The 21240-nt window shown below is 42.7% G+C and overlaps 1 protein-coding gene across 1 annotated transcript in view; it reads right to left on the minus strand.

Moving 5' to 3' along the window:
- The window catches only part of PDE1C (phosphodiesterase 1C), a 579473-nt gene that overhangs the window by 471968 nt on the left and 86265 nt on the right, over positions 1–21240 (minus strand). The window contains exon 2 of the mRNA XM_023186040.3: positions 12838–12888. Within this exon, the coding sequence (XP_023041808.1) occupies positions 12838–12888 (51 nt within the window). The remainder of the gene's footprint in view (positions 1–12837; positions 12889–21240) is intronic.

Consider the following 21240-nt stretch of genomic DNA (forward strand, 5'->3'; position numbering starts at 1 on the left):
AAGCCACAATAGATCAATATTTCACACACATTAGGGTTAAATTTGTTTAAATAACCATACCATGTATAGAGGAGGATTTACAGAAATTGGAACCCTCATACATTGTGAACAGAAATATAAAAGAGCAAAATCACTTTTGATAACAGTCTGGAAGTTCCTCAAAATGCTGAACTTAGAGCTACCATATAATCCAGCAATTCCACTCATAGGTATATAAGCAAGCTAAATAAAAACATACACATACTTTTTAAAATAATATACAAATATCCATAGCAACATTATTCACAATAGCCAAAAATTAGAGACAACTCAAATGTCCATCAACTGATGAAAGAAAAAATAAAATGTATATCCATACTATGGAATGTTGTTCTGCAATATAAAGGAATGATTTGCTTATACATGTTACAACGTGGATGAGCCTTGAAGACATTATGCTAAATCAAAAACATAGCCAGTCATAATAGACCACATATTGTAAGACTTCATTTATATAAAATGGCCAGAATAGGCAAATCTATCAGAAAAGAAGTATTTAAATAGCTTCCTAGGACTGGGGGTATGGATCTCAGATGGAAAGTAACTATTGAGCACAGGGCTTCTTTTTGGAGTGACAAAAATTATCTGAAATTAGATTATGGTGATGGTGGCACAACTCCATAAATATACTAAAAATCATTGAATTACACCCTTTAAATGGATAAGCTTTATAATATGTAAATTATATTTTGATAAAGCTATTTTATTTTTTAAAACTAAATAGCAGCAATCATCTTAATATTCATTTTAATTTTTAATTGTGAATTATGTAAATAATGGTTAGTCCTTTTATCCTATGTTCATTCTTCCTTCTGGATTCAACAGTCTTCCTGAGGTATATCCTTTAGCAGTTATCTCAGGAAGGACGTGTATGATAAATTCTCTCAGAATGAGTTTGCCTGAAAAATGTCTTTATTTTGCCCTCACTCTTAAATGATATTTCTCTCAGTTTAAAATTTCAGGTCAACAGTATTCTTCCCTCATCTCTATACAAACATTATTCAGTTTGACTTCTGGCTTCTAAATAGACCATGGGAAGTCTGCAGTCAGTTTGACGATTAATCTATGATAGATACATCAGTTGTGATTAGTTATGTCTGAATAACAGAAACTCAAAATTCCAGTTAGATTAAATGAAATAAAAGCTCGTATCTCTGTTATATAAAAATCAGAGATAGAAGTTTATATCTCTGTTGAGTGAGATGTAAGCCTTTCAGAACTGATATAGCAGCTCTGTTTCACAAAATCTTTAGATTACCAGTCTACCAACCCTTGGGTTTGAGCATTACCATTGTGGTCCAAGATGGCAGCTAGAGCACTAAGCATTACATTTGTGTCCTAGGCAGCAGGATAAAAAAGGGATAAAAAAGAAAGGGGATGAAGACTACACAAAAGCCTCAAGAAAGTTTCCAGAAACCTTTATTTGACAGTTCTGCTTACATGCTATTGACCAGAATTTAGTTACATGGTCACACCTACCTTTAACTCTGTTTTTGGATATGGGGACATAGGCCCAGCTAAAAACTGAAGTTCTTTTAACATAGATAAAACTAAACTCAGCCGGGCACGGTGGTTCATGCCTATATCCCAGCACTTTGGGAGGCCAAGGCGGGCAGATCACTTGAGATTACGAGTTCAAGACCAGCCTGGCCAACATGGTGAAACCCTGTCTCTACTAAAAAAAATACAAAAATTCACTGGGCGTGATGGCACATGCCTGTAGTCCCAGCTACTCGGGAGGCTGAGGCAGGAGAATGGCTTAAACCCAGGAAGCAGAGGTTGCAATGAGCCACAATCGCACCACTGCACTCCAGCCTGGGTGACAAGAGCAAAACTACCAAAAATTTAAAAATAAAAATAAAAATAAACACTAAACTCATAGTCTCAGACACAGTAGGTAACCTGTCTTTTCTCTTCAATTATCTTTGGTGTTTGCTCATCGTCTATACCGTTCTACAGTTTCATTATAATGTATCTGCCAATAGATTTTTGTTTTCCCGCTTGAAACTAGGTACAATTCATCAGTCTGAGGATTCATATCACTAGTCAATTCTGAAAAATTCTCAGCCACTAGATCTTCAGTTACTATTTTGTCCATATTCTCTCTGGTCTTTCATTCTGAACTCCTACTAATGTTTGCTGGCCCTTCTCGTTCTGTCTTCTGCAGTGTTTGACCATTCTTTTACATCCACCATTTCTCTGTGCTACATTTTGGATAGTCTCCTCAGATATATCTTTCTTCTGGTTCATTATTTCTCCTTTTAGTCCTATTCAACACAGTTGCTAAACTGTGTTTGGGTTTCGTTTTGTTGGGATTTTATGCTATATTTTACATTTCTTGAAGTTCTACAGATTATCTTTAAAATTTTCCATTTTTTTCCAAGGTCTTGTTCCTTTCTTAGAGTTTCAACTCATTTTATATCTTCTGCCATTCTTAAATAGACCTAGTCTTTTTTTTTTTTTCCAGTTTGTCATTATACCACAGGTTGAACATCCCTAATCCAAAAACTTGAAATCCAAACTGTTCCAAAATTCAAGACTTTTTAAGCACCAGCATGACACTATAAGTGGGAATGTCACATCTGACCTCACATGACAGGTCGCAGTTTAATGATGATTTAACGTACAGAAACTTTGTTTCACGCATGAAATTATTTAAAATACTGTATAACGTTACCTTCAGGCTATGTGTTTAAGATATATATGAAACGCAAAAGAATTTTGTGTTTAGGCCTAGGTCCCATCCCCAAGGTATCCCATTATGCATACACAAATATTCCAAAGTCAGAAAAAAACTCAAAATCCAAAACATTTCTGGTCCCAGGCATTTTGGGTAAAGGATACTCGACCTGCATCTCAAGTTCTTGGGCTCTAATTATCTGTGTTCACTGACTCTTGCTCATCATGGAGGATTGCTGCCTCTTATAGGTTTTTTATTTTGTTTTTAATTTTGACTATAAGCTCACACTTAGTTGGTCTTATTTTCTCCATGAGAGTATGTTATGACTTGGGTTGTATTTCAAAAGATTTTTCATTTGATTCTGCCATTAGTAGCCCAGAACTAATGTTTGTTAATTTCTTAGGCTCAAAGGGTTCCTGGATCATTCAGGTAGTTTCAATTGCCCAGGGAAGACTTTTCCTCAAGAGCCAGAAAAACCAAGCAGGTTACCTTATTACCCCCCTATGTTAATGGATGAGTTTTGTTTTCCTGATCTCTCTTTTATCGAAGACATAGCCCTTGTTTCAACTACCTACTGATGCATAACAGGTCACACCAAACTTGTGGCTTCCAACAACAGTAACTACCCATTTTGCTCACAAACCTGCACTTTGGGAAGCACTCAGAGATGGGCTTTCCACAGGGTCTCTGTTTCCTCACAGCATTATGACACTACTCTAAGAACAAGTATCCCAACAGGCAGCAGGTGGAAGCTGTCTCTTCTGATAATCTAACTTTGCAAGTCACATCATATCATCTCTGCCACATTTACAGGCCACCCAGACTCAAGGGAAGAAAACAGAGGCCTCGCCATCTCAGTGGGAGGCTTGTCAGCATCACATTGCAAGAAGAGCATGTGGGATGGGAGATATAGTTACAAATATTTTTGGAAAACACAATCTGCCATATGTTTTAAGAGTCCGAGTTAAGCAGAAGTTTCAGATCCAACTTCCCCACCCTGCATAGCCCAAGGTCTTATCTTCTTTCCCCATGTAGATGTTAAAACATGTGTTACTAGATTCCATGGACTTAACAGCACCACCCCCATGCAGCATCGCTGCAAAATCTGCACACATGTTAACAGCTTACCGTACTGATATTAAATTCCTCCTTCATTTCTGGCACCTGTGGGCTTCCCTTTCTTTATTGCAAGTTTAACTATGCATTTAAAAGTATTTTTAAAACATTTCACTCAGCATTTCTATATGCTTGTAAAAACTGAGAAGGTTTTCAGGTTATCCTCGTCTGCCTCTTGCAGAAACCTAAAACTTCATCTTAACTTTATTCAAAGGAGTATACATTGAGAGGATAGAGGAGGAGATGCTTAGAATGCAACAGCCAAGCCACGTCTTCCTTGCCCTCCCTGGGGTCACATTACACACAAAAATTTCTCTTCATATTTTTCAATTATGTAAGCTTGTACACATGTAGCAAGAGTAAATATTTGCTATTATCTCAATAGGTGGTACCACAATTCCCATTAAGGGAGCAGAAACTGGTTTGCATTTAGGCAAAAATAAGTTAAAAGGAGTATAGAATGCGAGATGCGGAGGACAAGGGTGTGAGCAAGAGAGATAGTCAAGCTGCTGCTCTACATGAGAGATCCCAGGAGTGGCTTTGATTCCTAAAAGGGAGGTGGAAATAAAGGGTAAATAATGGAGGAGGGTAAGGATAAAAGGATGTACAGTGGTAGGTCAAGAACGGCATGGGCGAAGTGGTCTTTAAAATTTTTATTGGTGGTAGAATGGCTAAATGGACTGTTGAAAATCAAACTGAATTTAAATGGTCTGCAATTGCAGTGCATAGTGTGGATCTATCTCTCTTGTTCATCCCTTCTTAATCTTCAGTCAAGCTCTGCTTTGACCAACGCCTTTGGTTACTCTCCAGAAAAAGGAGGAGGAGCTTTGTAGCACATCTGAGACTATGTCAGCAATAGGAAGATAGCCAGAAGCAAATAGAGGAAAGCAATCGACAGAGGTCAGGGTCAGAAGAACATCACCGTCCCAGGTACTCATGGAAGCATCGGGGAGTGCTCTGAACTTCCAAATGTCAGCACACAACAGCAGTGTAAGCCTCTTCACCTAGATCTCAATGGACTGGGAGCTTCCAGCTGACATCTGGGTTATATGTATGATCCATAAACTCCTAGAAGCTACTTATGGTATCATCAGCCAGTCCACTGGTGGACCACTGGCTAACATATTAGGGACCTAGAGATATGTCTTTGGATATATTTCGAAGACTCTATCAAGCACATTCAAAAAGAGAAGGCAGAGTGAGTCTCAGTGTCCTGCCCCCTACCCCCATACACATGCCAGTCCATCACTCTGACCACGACCATCACTGCTTTCCAGGACACGGTGAATATTCCTCCGCTGGATGGGCTCCTGCAGAGAGCTCATGACCCCATGACAGGGATGTCATACAAGGAATTTGAGCTTTAGACAGAGTGGTGAGCACTGGACTGGATCATTTGTAAACTCTACTAACTTGAAATCTTTCAAATCCCAGTGAATACATCTGTTGACTAAACCAAACTGATCGGCTTGCCTGATAACAACTGTGTCTGATGAAAGGGGTGGAGAAAGGGGGTAAGATAAAGTGGTGAAGCCCCTTGTGGGCAATCAGAGAAATTTTGGGTCAACACAAGTTGTGGTCTAACTGTGGCTCTGAAACACAGATGTGTCACAGGTCACTGGGGGAGCTGGGAGAGGATGATTATAAGTGTAGGTAAGAAGCTAGTAGCCAGCTATCTTGTGTTCTTTTGTGTTGCTTGCATGGTTGATTGGTTGGTTGGTTTTTGTGGTATGAAAACTTAACAGGAGAGCTATCTTCTTAATGTATTTTAAAGTGCACAATACCATATTGTTAACTGCAGGGATTATGTTGTACAGCAGATCTCTACATCTTATTCCTCTTACATAATGGAAACTTTACACCCATGGAGCAACAACTTTCCGTTTGCTCCTCCCCACACCCAGCTCCTAGCAAACACCATCCAATTCTGCGTTTCTATTAGTTTGACTATTTTTTCTTGCTGTAGCACCCAAAATGTACCTGATTCGTCTGTCCCGGATCCCTTATATGGTTCTGCCTAAAACGTAGTACATGTCCCTGAGAACACTGAAAGCCCAGCCACCAGCCACATACCCCCGCTCATGGCATTTCTCAGTCATTCCTCCCACTTATTTCTTCTTCTTTTTGTCTTCATCCATCCCCAGTTCAAGCTCCCTTCTTTTGTCACCAACCCTCCTAGCTATAACAACTGATCTAGTGAAATTCCCTGACTGAACTCTAGCACTGTCTCAGACATGATTTTGAGTTCCCCCTGGGGCTCCAAACATGGCATCACCATGTCATAGGTGCTGCCTCCCTCTATTTCAATCAACCCCGGCGCTCACCCCACTGTATATCTCTGCCCCCCATTTCCCACCTCTGCTGAGGGAAGGGGATCATTCACCCAGCACAAAAATACAAAAGGCCTCCCCTTGCTTCAATCCCCCATCCACCATAAGTACTCCAGCTCTTTCACAGGAAAATCTATTTCCAAAAATACCTGGATTTTTAATTAATCTCTATTTTCTTATTGCTTTTGATACCACTATAGTAGTCCCCCATTATCCGAAGGGGTACGTTCCAACAACTGCCTGAAACCAGGGATGGTGCCTAACATGATTGCTGTTAATCAGAACACGATTCTGTTCATGTCTACCACGCGCAAATTTAATAACACTTCCATCTTAACTAAGGACTTATCCTGTCCTGTGGCTGTAACTTTTGTAGCTTTAGTGTGACAACAAAACTAGCACAAATTTCTGTTTCCTTATTTACAGTTTCACAGATAGAAAATTTGCTCTCCCTGTGGATCTCAGCAACCTTGGCATGCAATTTTTTTTTTATTTTTTTTCTTTATTAAGTCAAGAACTTTCACCATTTCACTTAAAGGAAGCACTTGATGGCTTCTCCATGGTGTATCTGAATTGCCAGCATCAGTACTCTTGCACTTTTTACTAAGTGCACTTCAAAATTGCACTTAGGCAATTACTAAATAAAATAAGGGTGATTTGAACACAAGCACTGCAATCTGATAAAGAGGGCTCCTAAGTCACTAACTTGTGGGTAGCATCTACACATGCATCCACTGGACAAAGGGAGGATTAACATCATGGGTGGAGCAGAGTGAGATTTCATCTCGCTATTCAGAGCAGCACTCAGGTCAAAACTTGTGAATTGTTTATTCCTGGAATTTTCTATTTCACATTTTCAGACCACTATTAACCACAAGTAACAAAACTGGAAAAGTGAAACCGCGGATAAGGCAACACTTTCGTATTTTATTTTCCACGATTGCTCATCTTAGGGGAGAAATTAGTCCTCCCTCAGGCAAGCAATCAGAACTCCAGCATAGAGCTGCCCAGCCACAAGAGCTTTGTGGGCGCTGTCTCCCTGGCTCTGGCTCCTCCAATGCCCTGGACTCCCGACAGAAGCTCTGTCCAATGCACTGAATGCAGTATCTTTTACATCTTCTAGAGGAGAGAGATGCCACCAAAATCTGGGCTTTTTCTGCCACACTGTGGCCATGTCTGAACACTACATGTGGCCTTCATTCCCTTACATGTGGTATTGAGTTTTTTTCACTGAAGATTAGAAGTTACCTTCTTTACCTGTTATCCCCATTCAAGCCCTTAAGCCTTAGCTGATGCTCGCCTCCTCCAGGAGGACTCCCTTGAATTCACCTCCACGCCAGGCTGGCTGAGGCCTCCCCGTTCTGACTCTCCCAGCTCCTCCTACCCATTCGCTAGCATTTCCCTCCACATGCTGTATTGTAGCAGTCACTTCTGTCTCCCTGATAAGATTGCGAACTCTTTGAAGACAAACTGACTCATCTGTGTTATCTCCAGGGCTCACGGAAGAATAGAAAATTCTTCAATAAGTATATATGAAATTAAAGAAAAAAGAGAAGAGAGAGAAGGAAGGCTGAAAATTCAGGGTAATAACAACCACCCACACTTATTGAGCGCTTGTGGTATACAGTCCCTGTGCTTCACATAATGGATTCCAGGGTATCAGGGCCAATATCCACCTCTGCTGCCCCAACTTCATCCAGCAATTGAAGGGTCCATGTCTGTCCTGTCAGGGGCTTCCTGGACTCTAGTTCTTCATATACTCCATGACCAACATCTGTTCCGATGTTCAGTGACCACTTAACATGTTTTTAAGTATTTTAACATTCACCCTTGCATGTGATCATCCACAACAACTTGGAAATAAGTTCTAATATTGAGAGGTGAAGCCCGCTGGGCTTCTGGGTGGGGTGGGGACTTGGAGAACTTTTCTGTCTAGCTAAAGGATTGTAAATGCACCAATCAGGGCTGTGTCTAGCTAAAGGTTTGTAAATGCACCAATCAGCACTCAGTAAAAATGGACCAATCAGCACGCTGTAAAATGGACCAATCAGCTCTCTGTAAAATGGACCAATCAGTAAAATGTGGGTGGGGCCAAATAAGGAAATAAAAGCAGGCCACCTGGGCCAGCAGCTGTAACTCTGTGGGGGTGGGCTTCCAAGCTGTGGCAGATTTGTTGCTTCCTTCTTTGCAATACATTTTGCTGCTGCTCACTCTGGGTCTACACTACCTTTATGAGCTGTAACACTCACTGCAAAGGTTTGCAGCTTCACTCCTGAAGCCAGCGAGACCAGGAAGCCACAGGGAGGAAAGAACAACTCCGGACGTGCCCCCTTTAAGAACTGTAACACTTACTGCTAAGGTCTGCACCTTCACTCCTGAAGTCAGCAAGATTACCAACTGACCAGAAGGAAGAAACTCTGGACACATTTGAACATTTGAAGGAACAAACTCCGGAAACACCATCTTTAAGAACTGTAAAACATGAGGGTCAGCAGCTTCATTCTTGAAGTCAGCAAGACCAAGAACCCACAGGAAGGAACCAATTCCGGACACAGTATTGTCCTAGGATCAAGGTGAAGAAAGTGTGGCTTAGAGGGGTTAAGTTACCTGCCCAAGGTGGCACAGAATTCATAATGCTGGATGCAGAATCCAACGCCAGGCTTGACACCAGCGCTTACATACCTAATGGTTTCTGAAGACTCTCCCACTAGCATGCAGGAGACCCCTGAAGACATATTCTGGAGACGTTTGGGGAGTGTGTACATTGGCAATGGGACGGCTCACAGATGTTTATGATGTTAGGATAAGGAGCATTTAACGGAGCAGAAGGGGGCCTGCTTACGCAGTCTTCATTCAATCAGCGTTTGCTTCTACACCAGGCACAGTCAACCAGACAGGGCCCATGGGCTCAAGGAGCTATCTGTCTAACAGGGAGACTGACAGATGCATAAAATAGACATCTCCAGGGAGGAGGGCTTTTAGGGCTTGGTACTGGAGGGCAGCTTCACCAGCATCCCAGAGAGCAGGACTAGCAAGGGACCTAGAGCCAGCTGACTTCATCCCAGAAGTCCCCAATGTCAGGAGCCCCAGCCACAGTGGGTTCAGGAACTCCTCACCAAGTTGAGGCCTGGACCTGAGCTGGGGAGGTCAGCTGTTCCCCACACTGCCCTGGTGCCTACCATGCAGTATCCACATGGGGTAACTTCCATGCGGCACCCATGTGAGGTGCCTACCATGAAGTACACACATGAGGTGCTCCGCTGGCTCACCTTGCCCACTGCAGAGCATGGCAGTGCCCACACCCGGTGGCTCTCGCCTTGCAGCTGGCCTTGTGATGGATACCATTCTCAAACCATTTGCTGGTTGGAAGCCGGCGTGCCTGCATTCACACAGCATTCTGAAGTCAAGGTCATTCTCAACTTCTCACTCTCCTGGACACTGTCATTCTCCCAGCATTTGTGAGGGGAAGAGATCTTCTCTGTTTCCTTTGCGTTCCCCTGCCTCCCTCCTCTCTAACCCCCACTTCTGGGAGAATGACTTCCCCATGTTACTGTATGTGCCCACAGTTGCTAGGCAGATGCTCCAATTGAAGTCAGGTTGATTGGAAGCCACTGCTTGAGCCTGCAATGATGGGGCAGGGGTAGTGAAGGGGCCTGGTAGAGCCAGAGTCTCACAGGACTCACTCCACAGCATCCACGACCATAACCAGCCCTTCCCCCGTCCCCACTCCCAGATCTTCTATGCTGACCCCTAGAGGGTACAGCCATCACAGCAGAGGCTCTGGTCCCCCATCCCCATCGTGCCTGATTTCATGCTGGGCAATGCACACTGTCAAGGCTTTCTATCTCTCTTGTTGGAGGCAAAAATTAGAGAATGTTGCAGTACTTCATCTTCCAGTCTCAAAAAAAAAAAAAAAAAAAAAAAAAAAAAAAAAAAAACTATCATCCGAATCCCCGCAATCTTCCGAAACTGAACTCTTCCTTCACACCACACAATGAAGCTCAGTTTCAAGGTGGTAAAGTGAAGTGAGCATGAATCCGACATGCTACATTAAAAATAATTTTTTTTACCTTCCTAAAAGTCACCTAATCTTTCCCTCTCTAGTTTTGACTACAAAAAGACTTAGTAGCTCACGTGCTATCTGACTTTTTCCAGGGCAATGCGATTAACTCAGGAGAATTTTTTTTTCTCCTGTTTTTCCCCTCTATCAGTCTAACCTAATTGGTTTGCCACTAATTACTTGTTTTCTTTACAGATATGTGTTCATCATGTCCTCACTTGTCTCAAGCTAATAAGCTTTCAAGAGACACATCATCCTTTCAACCCAGTCATACAGTTGAGAACATCACACGAGAAATTACCTTCCTTTGTCTGTGAAGGGACTAATTGCCTCCACTCTCATGCAAGGACCCCCCACCTTCCTCTGTCTTGTGGTGAGCCTCGGGAACTCCCATGGGGGAAGGGGCACCCAGCATAGCCCCCACAGCGTGGTTGGGTCACGATTCCAGCTTATTTATTTGCCTGACTACTACTCAGGAGTTGAAGAAAAAAAATGGGATAAAAGCATATTCTTCAACCTCATTGAGCTGCGGGATGAAATATCTATTTTGGAAATAATGATTCCAGGTAGGAGGGCAGTGAGGAATGGGGCTCATGAGAAGTGAGTGTTTTATTACACAATTTCTAAAATATGAACACTTCATGCTCTTTCATTATCGTACATTATTACAGTTCTATAAAAATCCTTTCTGGGAAATCAATCTCAACATTTCAAAGCCTTCCAACAAGTTGGGAGGCAGAGTTTAGAGGAAGCCCTGTAAATAGAGAAATTATACTTTCAGCTTTATGTAATAAGATTTACTATGGCACTGTCCACACTCAGACCAAGTCAAGCCTGCATGAGGAATGCAGTGACGGGATTTGTAGAGTTCCTCCCATGCCACAATTTCAAAAGACAGCAACATTTTTCACTGCCCTGGAAAAACGTCATACAGCATGTGAGCTACTAAGTCTTTTTGTAGTCAATACTAGAGAGGGAAAGATTGGGTGACTTTTAGGAAAGCAAAAAAAAAATTATTTTTAATATAGCAGTGTCCAATTTTGAATATTTTCCAAGTGAGAAAACAGAGACCTAGATAGTGTGAGTGAAATTACTTTTACTGAAAGCCAGTGAGGCAGCGATAAATCTGTTTCTGTTTACAGCTCTACCATTTCTCCACCTGGTGCACAGTGGGTTTGGGGAGCATCTCCACTCCACCCTGATCCGTCTCTAGTATTTCCACTCCCTTTGGAATCCAGGTTTTCATTCCAGGAAGTGCATTAACTTGCTGGATAATTTGCTGATCACACTGGTACAGAAACCATTTAGAGGCTTTAAACTCCTATTCTTTCACAGGGATCAAGACCTGGAGACAAAGCAGCTAAGGGAAGCCCCATGGCCTAACCACAGCCCTAGGAATATCCCCAATGCCTAAGGAAACCCATTCAATCCACCTGAGCTTCAAAATGTCACCAAATTGAGGAAGAGCCAGTGGAGTAAGTTCATAAGTCCATGTTGAATGGTGATGATGCCTTCATAGCTACAAGCATTTCACGTACATCTCCTCACTTTACCTTAAAACATTCATAAAATCAACTTAACAATAACCCACAACCTTCCTCAAGGATCTAGAACTAGATGTACCATATGACCCAGCCATCCCACTACTGGGTATATACCCAAAGGATTATAAATTATGCTACTACAAAGACACATGCACACGTATGTTTATTGCGGCACTATTCACAATAGCAAAGACTTGGAATCAACCCAAATGTCCATCAGTGACAGACTGGATTAAGAAAATGTGGCATATATACACCATGGAATACTATGCAGCCATAAAAAAGGATGAGTTTGCATCCTTTGTAGGGACATGGATGCAGCTGGAAACCATCATTCTTAGCAAACTATCACAAGAAGAGAAAACCAAACACCGCATGTTCTCACTCATAGGTGGGAACTGAACAATGAGCTCACTTGGACTCGGGAAGGGGAACATCACACACTGGGGCCTATCATGGGGAGGGGGGAGGGGGGAGGGATTGCATTGGGGAGTTATACCTGATATAAATGATGAATTGATGGGTGCTGACGAGTTGATGGGTGCAGCACACCAACATGGCACATGTATACATATGTAACAAACCTGCACGTTATGCACATGTACCCTAGAACTTAAAGTATAATAAAAAAAAAAAAAAAAAAAAAATTCATAAAAAGGATAGTCCACAGCACTTCTCAAACTCTAATGTGAACAGGCATCCCCTGTAGATTTGTTAAAATACAGACTCTGACTCAATAGGTCTGAAGGAATGGTGGGAGGACTGAAGCTCCACATTTCTAAAAAGCCCCCAGGTGATGTCGATTCTGCTGCTCTGAGGACTATACTTGGAATTGCAAAGGCTTAGAGCACAATTTGGAAACCACAGCTCTAAGGACTGAAAAGGCAGTAGCAATGAGTAGCTCACCAGCCTGGGCTCAAGTGGGATATTAACCAGATGATGACATTTCCTACATTACTGTTTTATTGACACCTGATAGGATTGAAGAGCTATACCGCACAGGGGAAAGATCTCTGGAGAACATTTTCTGATGGAGACCAGGAAAGGAGTGAAACAAGATTTACTCACGAGAGAAGCGGGCCAGTGGTCTGGCATTCTTGTCTCCAGCTTCATTTGCAACTGGAAAAAAAATAACATAGGATGCAATTTAAAATAAAGCACATGTGTCCATCAAATATGCCCCAATACAGCCAATCCCCTAGATGCTTTGACATCAGGTTGTATTTAAGACTTTTTGTAAGTGCATAAAAGCAACTTTACTCCCTCTGTTTCTGTATTTCCAAGGCTGCCCTCAACACCTAAATGACGTCAAATGTCTCAATCATTTTGATTAGAATATTTGGATGAAGCTAGAAAGGATCTCAACAACATCCAGTTTAGTAGGCCTAAAGAAGTTAATTGGCTTACAACCACTTAGTAAGAGGCATGCACACCAGATTCCAAGCTAGTGGACGTCCTTTGGCTCCAAGAGTCCTCTAACAGGGCTGTCTGTCAACACGCTGATGCACCCCAAGCATCAAAACGAGTCTGGTTTCCTAGGATCCATGGGGCAAAGCCAAGGCAGGAATTTCTGAAGATAAAAAGCTGGTTTATGTTCAGAAAGATACTAAATTTAGATGCTAGCAAACAGGGAAGTTCATCAATAAAATTGTTCAGAAAACTGCCCTAGAAACCTTACCCCTAAAGCTTCTCAGCAGGGCAGGCTACCTCCTGCGAAAAGCCTCCATATAATTTATCATTGGATATAGTCATATTTAATGCCCCTTATAATTTATGAACCCATTTTATTGGGTAAAAGAGATGGTTATTAAGAGGAAACACAAGTTTCACTCACTTTAAATACCATGTTTCATGCCCATAAACATTATACCCTAGTTGTTGTATGTATACATAGCAGACAGACATGGGTATTTGTGATCTACTTGAATAAACACCCAAAGCAATCAGTAAGAAACACCCGTTCATTCTAGCTGAGAAAAAGCACTCAATGCATCGGCAGTATAAAGGAGATTGCTAACGTCATCATGAATGTATGAGAAGTTGCAGCAGCAGGACAAAGCCAATACAGTAACTACTTTCTAAACTTATTACATGATTTTATGAAAAATGAAAAGTTGAAAAATTTATTCCACCCTCTCACAAAGGTAAGCATTTTAAAATTTACTACATTTGGGCAATTTTTTAAAAATTAATAGATTCCATCTCAGTATCTTTTGTTTTTCTGGCATTAGCTTTGCCTCACCATCTCCACTCGATTACTAATAAGGGCAATTACTAATTTGGGCAATTTATTACTAATTTGGGCAATTTTTAAAAATTAATAGATTCCGTCTTAGTATCTTTTGTTTTTCTGGCATTAGCTTTGCCTATATCTGCACTATTACTAATAAGATGTTATATAAAAATGACCAGCAGGGGGAGGCAATAATTCATCCAGCTCCCATCGTCTGTCACACGGCAGCATTTCAAAAAAAGAAATGGGCCTGGTGCGGGTGGCTCACGCCTGTAGTTCCTGCACTATGGGAGGCCAAGGCTGTCGGATCACAAGGTCAGGAGACCAGCCTGCCCAACATGGTGAAACCCCATCTCTACTAAAAATATGAAAAATTAGCTGGGCGTGGTGGTGGGCACCTGTAATCTCAGCTACTCGGGAGGCTGAAGCAGGAGAATCACTTGAACCCAGGAGGTGGAGGTTGCAGTGAGCCGAGGTTGTGCCACTGCACTTCAGCCTGGGTGACAAAAGCGAAACTCCATTTCAAAACAAACAAAAAGAAATGAAATAATTACTACACTCTGTACCAAATACATTTTAAAAGAAAAGATTTCCAATTCAAAAAAAGATCCAGGACTTCTAAGAGCAATGGCTATTCTTGCTGTCTTCTCAAATGTTTTGTAGAACCACCACATGAATATAAATAATTCACATTCATATTCCTGCCTCCATTCAGAGCTACATCCAAAATATTTCAGAACAATGGTCAGCTATCTCGGTAGAAGTCTTTAACCACAACTGCACCTCACATCAGGAAAACTTGGGTGTTATCACAGCTAAGTATTTTTAAAAATCTTATGAGCACTTGGAAAACTCTCAAGAGTTTTCTATAACCAAAGTTGTCTTACAATTAAAAAAAAAAAAAAAGGAAAAAAAAGGAAGAAAAGAGAGCAGGGAGGGAGGGATGGAGAAAGAAGGAATGAGCCCCAGTTAGGTATAGACATGAATTTCCATGACCTTGAGTTCAACTTGATTCTTCCATTTAGACACTGTAAATGTCTGAAGAAAGAAATAGAGCTGGGTGGAGCATAGTGGCTCACGCCTGTAATCCCGACACTTTGGGAGGCTGAGGCAGGAAGAACACTTGAGCTCACGAGTTTGAGACCAGCCTGGGCAACATAGTGAGACCCTGTCTCCACACACAAAAAATTTTTAAACCTTAGCTGCGTGTGGTGGTGCATGCCTGTAATGCCAGCTACTCAGGAGGCTGCAGTGGAAGGATCACTTGAGCCCAGGAGGTTGAGGCTGCAGTGAGCTGTGATCAAACCACTGCACTCCAGCCAGGGCAACAGAATGAGACCCTATATCCAAAAAAAAAAAAGAAAAAGAAACAAAGAAAAGAAAAGAAAAAGAAATAGAACCAGGGTTTTACCAAAACCTTTGCTGCAGAAACTTTAAAATGACATTTTAAAACGGGATTACAAAGACCGTTGCAATTGCTGAGAACACAAGCAACCACCTAAATACTCAGTTTGGAGTCTGCGCATTCTCCAAGAGTATGTACATTCCTCCCAGAATAAAAGAACAGAGACACCAATGTCGCTATTTCACGTGCAGCAATAGCCACATCTTCACTCAGCCAGGCCTTCCCTGCCCACCACCCTATCCAAGGATGGGAATTGCTGACCCAGATCCAAGTCACGCCAGGAAAGGCAAGAATCAGGATCCAGGCCAGTAGGACACCAGGAGAGTTTCCTCTATCCAGAAGGAATTTGAACCTCACCACCAGCGTGATTTCCCTACAAACATACCCAATGCCACACTCCACTACTGGAGGGTCTCCCAGCCCCTACAGAACACAATCCAGCTCACCTGCCCCAACTTATTCTCCCACCTCATTTCCCAGAGCATCCTCCAGCACTTAGTCACATGCGCTAGATGGACAATGCACTTCACACACTCTTCCTGCCTGGCTTTGGCTCCTGCTGCCCCCAATCTTGGTGCGTTCCTCCCTCATCTTCACCTGGCCAACTCCTTACTCATCCTTTAAGATCCAGGTGGAGCCATTCACTTCTGAAAAGTCTCATCGCCTCACACCCCACCTTCTCCATCCCCCAGATCTCTGCCCATACGTGTAACTCCCCTTCCCACACCTGCCTGTTGTTCTCAAACTTCAGCAGGCATCAGAACCACTGGGTGGGTTTCTTAGAATACAGTTTCTAATTTGATGCATCTGGTGTGAGGCCCAAGAATTTACATGTCTGACAAGCTCCCAGGTGATATGGTGGATGCTGGTCTGGGGACCATAAAAGCTACCCCACCCAAGGCAAGGATCATCACTTTCTATCATTGTATTTCCATTCTTTTGTACAGTGACTATGCATTCAGTCAATATTTTTGGAACTCAAGTAGACTGAATGCCACAAATGGTTTAGTAGACCAGACATCTCAGACTGCCTTCCAGATGACTATACAAAGTCCCAGGTGTGTTTTGTTTGGTCTTACAGTGCTTTTAATTTTTAAACAATTGTCAGCCCACATTTAAAAGAGATTTCAAATAGAAATACATATTACTGGCTTCCTTCAAATAACTGGGGGATTGGAATACAAGGCCCCCATCCCACATGACAGCCATGGTTCACCACTGAGATGCCCCCTCGGGTGGCTCTGCCTCCTGGATATTCAGAATGCAACTCTATACTGACTGTTGTTGGACTATACACTCCGCATGGTCTAGAAGGTAGGTGAAAACAGAACCTCTTAAAGAGCTTAAAGAATGAAACTAAACCTCAACAGATGCTAGCACCACAAAAGTGCTGTAGCCCAGCTCACCAAACCCTTCTGTCCCCAGTGCAGAACTGCCCAGATGCGTCCACCAGCACGCTGCAGGCCTGCTCGGACACACTCAGCCTTCTCCACTGGCACAGGAGCCCTCAAACACTGTTGCTTGCCTTGCATGTTTAAAGGTATACAGCAAGCTTTCACGATAAAGTAGATGTTCCATTTACCAGGTGCAATTAGAGCTTAAATGTGATGAGATCTTATAAGAATGATTATGTAGGTTTATGGAAAGTTATCTATGCCACACTGCTCACAAAACACAGATTCCAGTTCAGAATGCTAATGATTCTGTCGACGTTCAGTTGAGTGTCTAGGCTACATGTGTATACAGGCACAGAAGGATGAGTAGAAGTGTGGTCACCAGACATATTAACATTTAATTCTCCTGTGTGGTGGCATTTGAGAAAATCTGTAACTTTTGAAATACTTTTCTGCATAAACTCAATAGTTTATGATAACCATGTGTTTATAATCAGGAAAAAATGTTTTGATTAGAGGGCATCAGACAATTGGTTATTGCTCTGTTTCAAAATCCATATATTATTTTGGATATGTGTGTGTATATATGTACATGTGTATGTAAAAGACTTTTTATACATACACATGTATAAATGTTTATACTATTTTTATATATACATGTGAACATATATACACATTTTTATATACATGTATGTATGTAAAAAAAACATACATATATATAAGATGTGTTTTAGATTCTGATTTAAGAGTAGCCCTGGATCACAGAATCCAAGGCACCTGCCATCTCTAGTCCAAGAGGGCTCCTTGTAGGACTCAAGAAATGCATCTCTTACTCCTTGCTACAGGGATCCCACACATTTTAGGTCAGTGGTTTTCAGCCCTGGACACACATGAGAATCACCTAGGGAATGTTACAAAATATTGATGCCCAGACCAAAATATTGATGTTGAGAACAACAGGGCCTCTAGGGGTAGGACTCAAGCATCAGTGTTTTTTAAGCCCCTGATGCCAGTGAGCAGCCGAGTTCGGGAAGCATTAATAAATGGGGCAACTCCATACATACTTACCAAAGCAACACTTAGGGAGGAGGACGTGGCTCTGATTCCTTCAAAAATAATCACCCCTATTCTGTTCTTTTCAGGATGCTATTGCTTTGTCAAAATCCTGAATCAAGCGAGGTGTATCTCTGCTTTAAAAAATCTTCATTAAGATGCAAACCTAACTATGGAGACCTATTAGTGGGCAACTCTTTGCATTGTAAAGAGTTCTTTATAAAAGGATTCACCTCACATTGCCTGCATCCTTCAGCATATGTGGATTGAGCTCTGCCTGGGCGCTGGGCAGTGAACTAGACTCGAGGAGGGTTGCAACAATGGATTCCACCCAACCTGGACATGCAAGCAAGGAAGGCAAACTGTGCCTTTCAATCTGAGTTAGTATCTAAGTGTAATCAGCTAGGGAAGTGACTTGATGATGATGATCATGATGATGATGATGCAGTTTCCTTGGTCCTGTGCCAGATCCACTGGGTCAGAATCCCTGCAAGTGAGGACAGGACTCTACGTTTTAAACCAGGGGTCCCCAACCCCTGGGCCACAGAACCTAGCAGCCCATGACCTGTTAGGAACCGAGTGCCCAGCAGGAAGTGAGAAATGGGGGACTGAGCATCACCACCTGAGCTCCAGGTGGCATTAGATTATCATAGGAGCATGAACCCTATTGTGAACTGCACATGTGAGGGATCTAGGTTGCATGCTCCTTATGATCATCTGAGGTAGAACAGTTTCATCCTGAAACCATTCCCCTCAACACCCGTTTTGTAGGGAAAAAAATGTCTTCCATGAAACCAGTTCCTGGTGCCATAAAGGTTGAGAACTACTGTTGTAAACAATTGCTCCAGAAGCCACTTGGGCACACGAATGTCTGAGAAGCAGCAATCTAAAGGAAATATTCCCCTGGTGTGTTTGCTGTAGGTTTTCCCTCCCAAAAATTGACCAGAAAAAAATCTCAGAGTAAGTAGTTGTCATGGAGACCAATAGGAGGAGGCAGGTGAGACAGGAAGATAACTTGGAGCAATGAGCATCCTAACCCCAGGCAACTCGGAGAGCTCTGATGTCCCAGCTATGACACAAACAATATAGGACATCAGAAAGGACAAAGGAGAATAAGGGGGAAGCTAAGGTGGGCCAAACTGTTGTGGTGGTGACCTAGGCAGGTGCACACTGCTTTGTAACCAAAACACTGCCACCCTTGTTTTGAAAGCCCTGGCACCTGGGTAAGCATAAATGCAGCTGGTGTCCTGGGTGCCAGGGCAAACAGCGAGTAGCCGACCCAGGGCAGAGCCTGGCTTCCTGCAAGGAAATCTGCCCAGTGCACTGGTTGGCTGCTGCTTTACCACAGCCCTGGGTCTGGCCCAGGCATTCTCTCCAAGTGAACTCTTTTGGGAAGGCTGGTGGCTGGAATGCCAGGCACCACAGATTCCCAAAGAAGAGAGCACAGGAATGAGGTTCCAGGCACTTTCAATAGTTACTGCAGAAGGTGAAGCTTGGAATTACTCCAGGTGTTTGACCTCACCTCATCTTATCTTCAACTTGCAAAGACCCAAGCAATAGCAAGGAAAATAGGAAGGAATGCTGGGGGGAAGGAGACCTGGTACAAAATCATCATTAACTATCCTAGCTCAGATATCATCTTCTAGGTGGGACTTTCCATGACCACCCATTAAGACCGCAGCTCCCGACTGCCTCCTTTCTCTAGTCCCCATCCTCCTCTCCTGGTTTATTCCTTGTTATGGCACTTATCACCTTCTCACATGCTCTGTACTTCAGTGGGTTTATTGCCTTTCTCCTTCCATGACAATGTAAGCTCCACACAAGCATAGATTCTCTGCCAATGAAAAAGCTGTGATCTCCCCAGTGCCCAAATGCCTGGCGTGAAATACTTATGGACTGAATTAATGACCAGCCTCCTAGCAATCTACCATTCAGAATGTGATGAAGCCAAGGATATTGGAAGGAGACACGAAAAGGAAGGTGCAAGGATATCACATCCCTTGAACACCCTAAATACCCATTCAGGTCTTCAAAAACCAGACACTGAATAAATCACAGATACCAAATAAATCTGCAAACACCCAGTCATGGTCCCTGCCTTCACATTGAATAACACTGCCCTTCCAATTTAATGGGCAGGAGTACAAAAAGACTGGCTAATTTTTTTCAAGACCACACAGGTTTTTATGGCCAAACCCTATCTAAACCTGGGAGTATCTAGTGCCAAAGTCCATGTCTCTTCCACCTTTGTCTCTTTGCCTTCTAAGGAGGGGAGACAGGTAGGAACCGTGCTCCAGAGAGGGCTGCACCTAGAGAAGAGCCAGGCTGCAGCCTCTATGCCTCTAGCCCGAGTAGGAGGAGGGGCCAGGCAATGGGGGAGGTCACCCGCCTGGCCCCTGGTACCAGGCATAAGGCCAGGAGACTGTCAGGAGAGAAAGGGTCTTTGTTGAGGAGGGCAAGGAGGCCAGGACTCACAGCAATAGGATCCAGTAGAGGGAGAGGCTACTGACGAGGGGAGGAGCTTCATTGCCATGTTCATTCAAGAGCCCCAAGGTGTCTCCCTAACCCTATTAAGCCTCCGATAGGTAGAAAATAGCAACAAGGAAATAGAATCTAGAATCAAATACATCTCAGTATGAACCAGTACAACTCATAAAAACAGCCCCTACGAGGCAACTGTATTCTCTTTAACAGGTGAGGAAAGTGACATTCCAAGAGATTAGGTAGCTTGTCCAAAAGCAGACCAAAGTAAAGCAGTAGAGTGAGAAATGTCATCCATTCCTTCCAGCTCTGAGTCCCAAGCATTCTCAGAGAAGGGATGTGCCCCATCTGTTTAATTGTTGTGTAATGATCAATGATAAAGCAAAAGGCTTGACTTCCTTTGCCCCCGTGTGGTTTGATAAATGTTGATGCTTGACAAGCCTGGGATCTGTTTCAAGCATAAAAATGTGTAAATGTATAACTCGGGCGATGGCTGAATCGTGTGCTGTGTTGAGAAGTCTTCTGATGCCAAGACTGAGCTTAGCAAGATGTTTTTGTGACACATGACAAAGCCTGCCATGGTTGGGGTGGGGGGAAACTGAAGGGAGGAAGTAGGATGGGTAAATGGGAAAATCCTGCCAGGTTATATGGAACATAAAAGAATGTGGCCACAAAATGGGTAATTCACAAAGGTAATTGACTTCATTCAACACATGAAATATATTATCCCAGTTGCTTAAAATGAGAAATGCTATATAATACAATAACTTCATACACCCAGGAGCCATCCAAACAGACTGGGCATTTCCAGAAGGCTGTCATCTAAATGAGACTTAGCCATGCCTTTCACAAGGCTCTTGGTCTTGTGAAAATGCAGATTAATTGCATGGGATGAAATAACTTAT

The sequence above is a fragment of the Piliocolobus tephrosceles genome, chromosome 8, assembly GCF_002776525.5.
Source record: "Piliocolobus tephrosceles isolate RC106 chromosome 8, ASM277652v3, whole genome shotgun sequence".
NCBI classification, from domain to species: Eukaryota; Metazoa; Chordata; class Mammalia; order Primates; family Cercopithecidae; genus Piliocolobus; species Piliocolobus tephrosceles.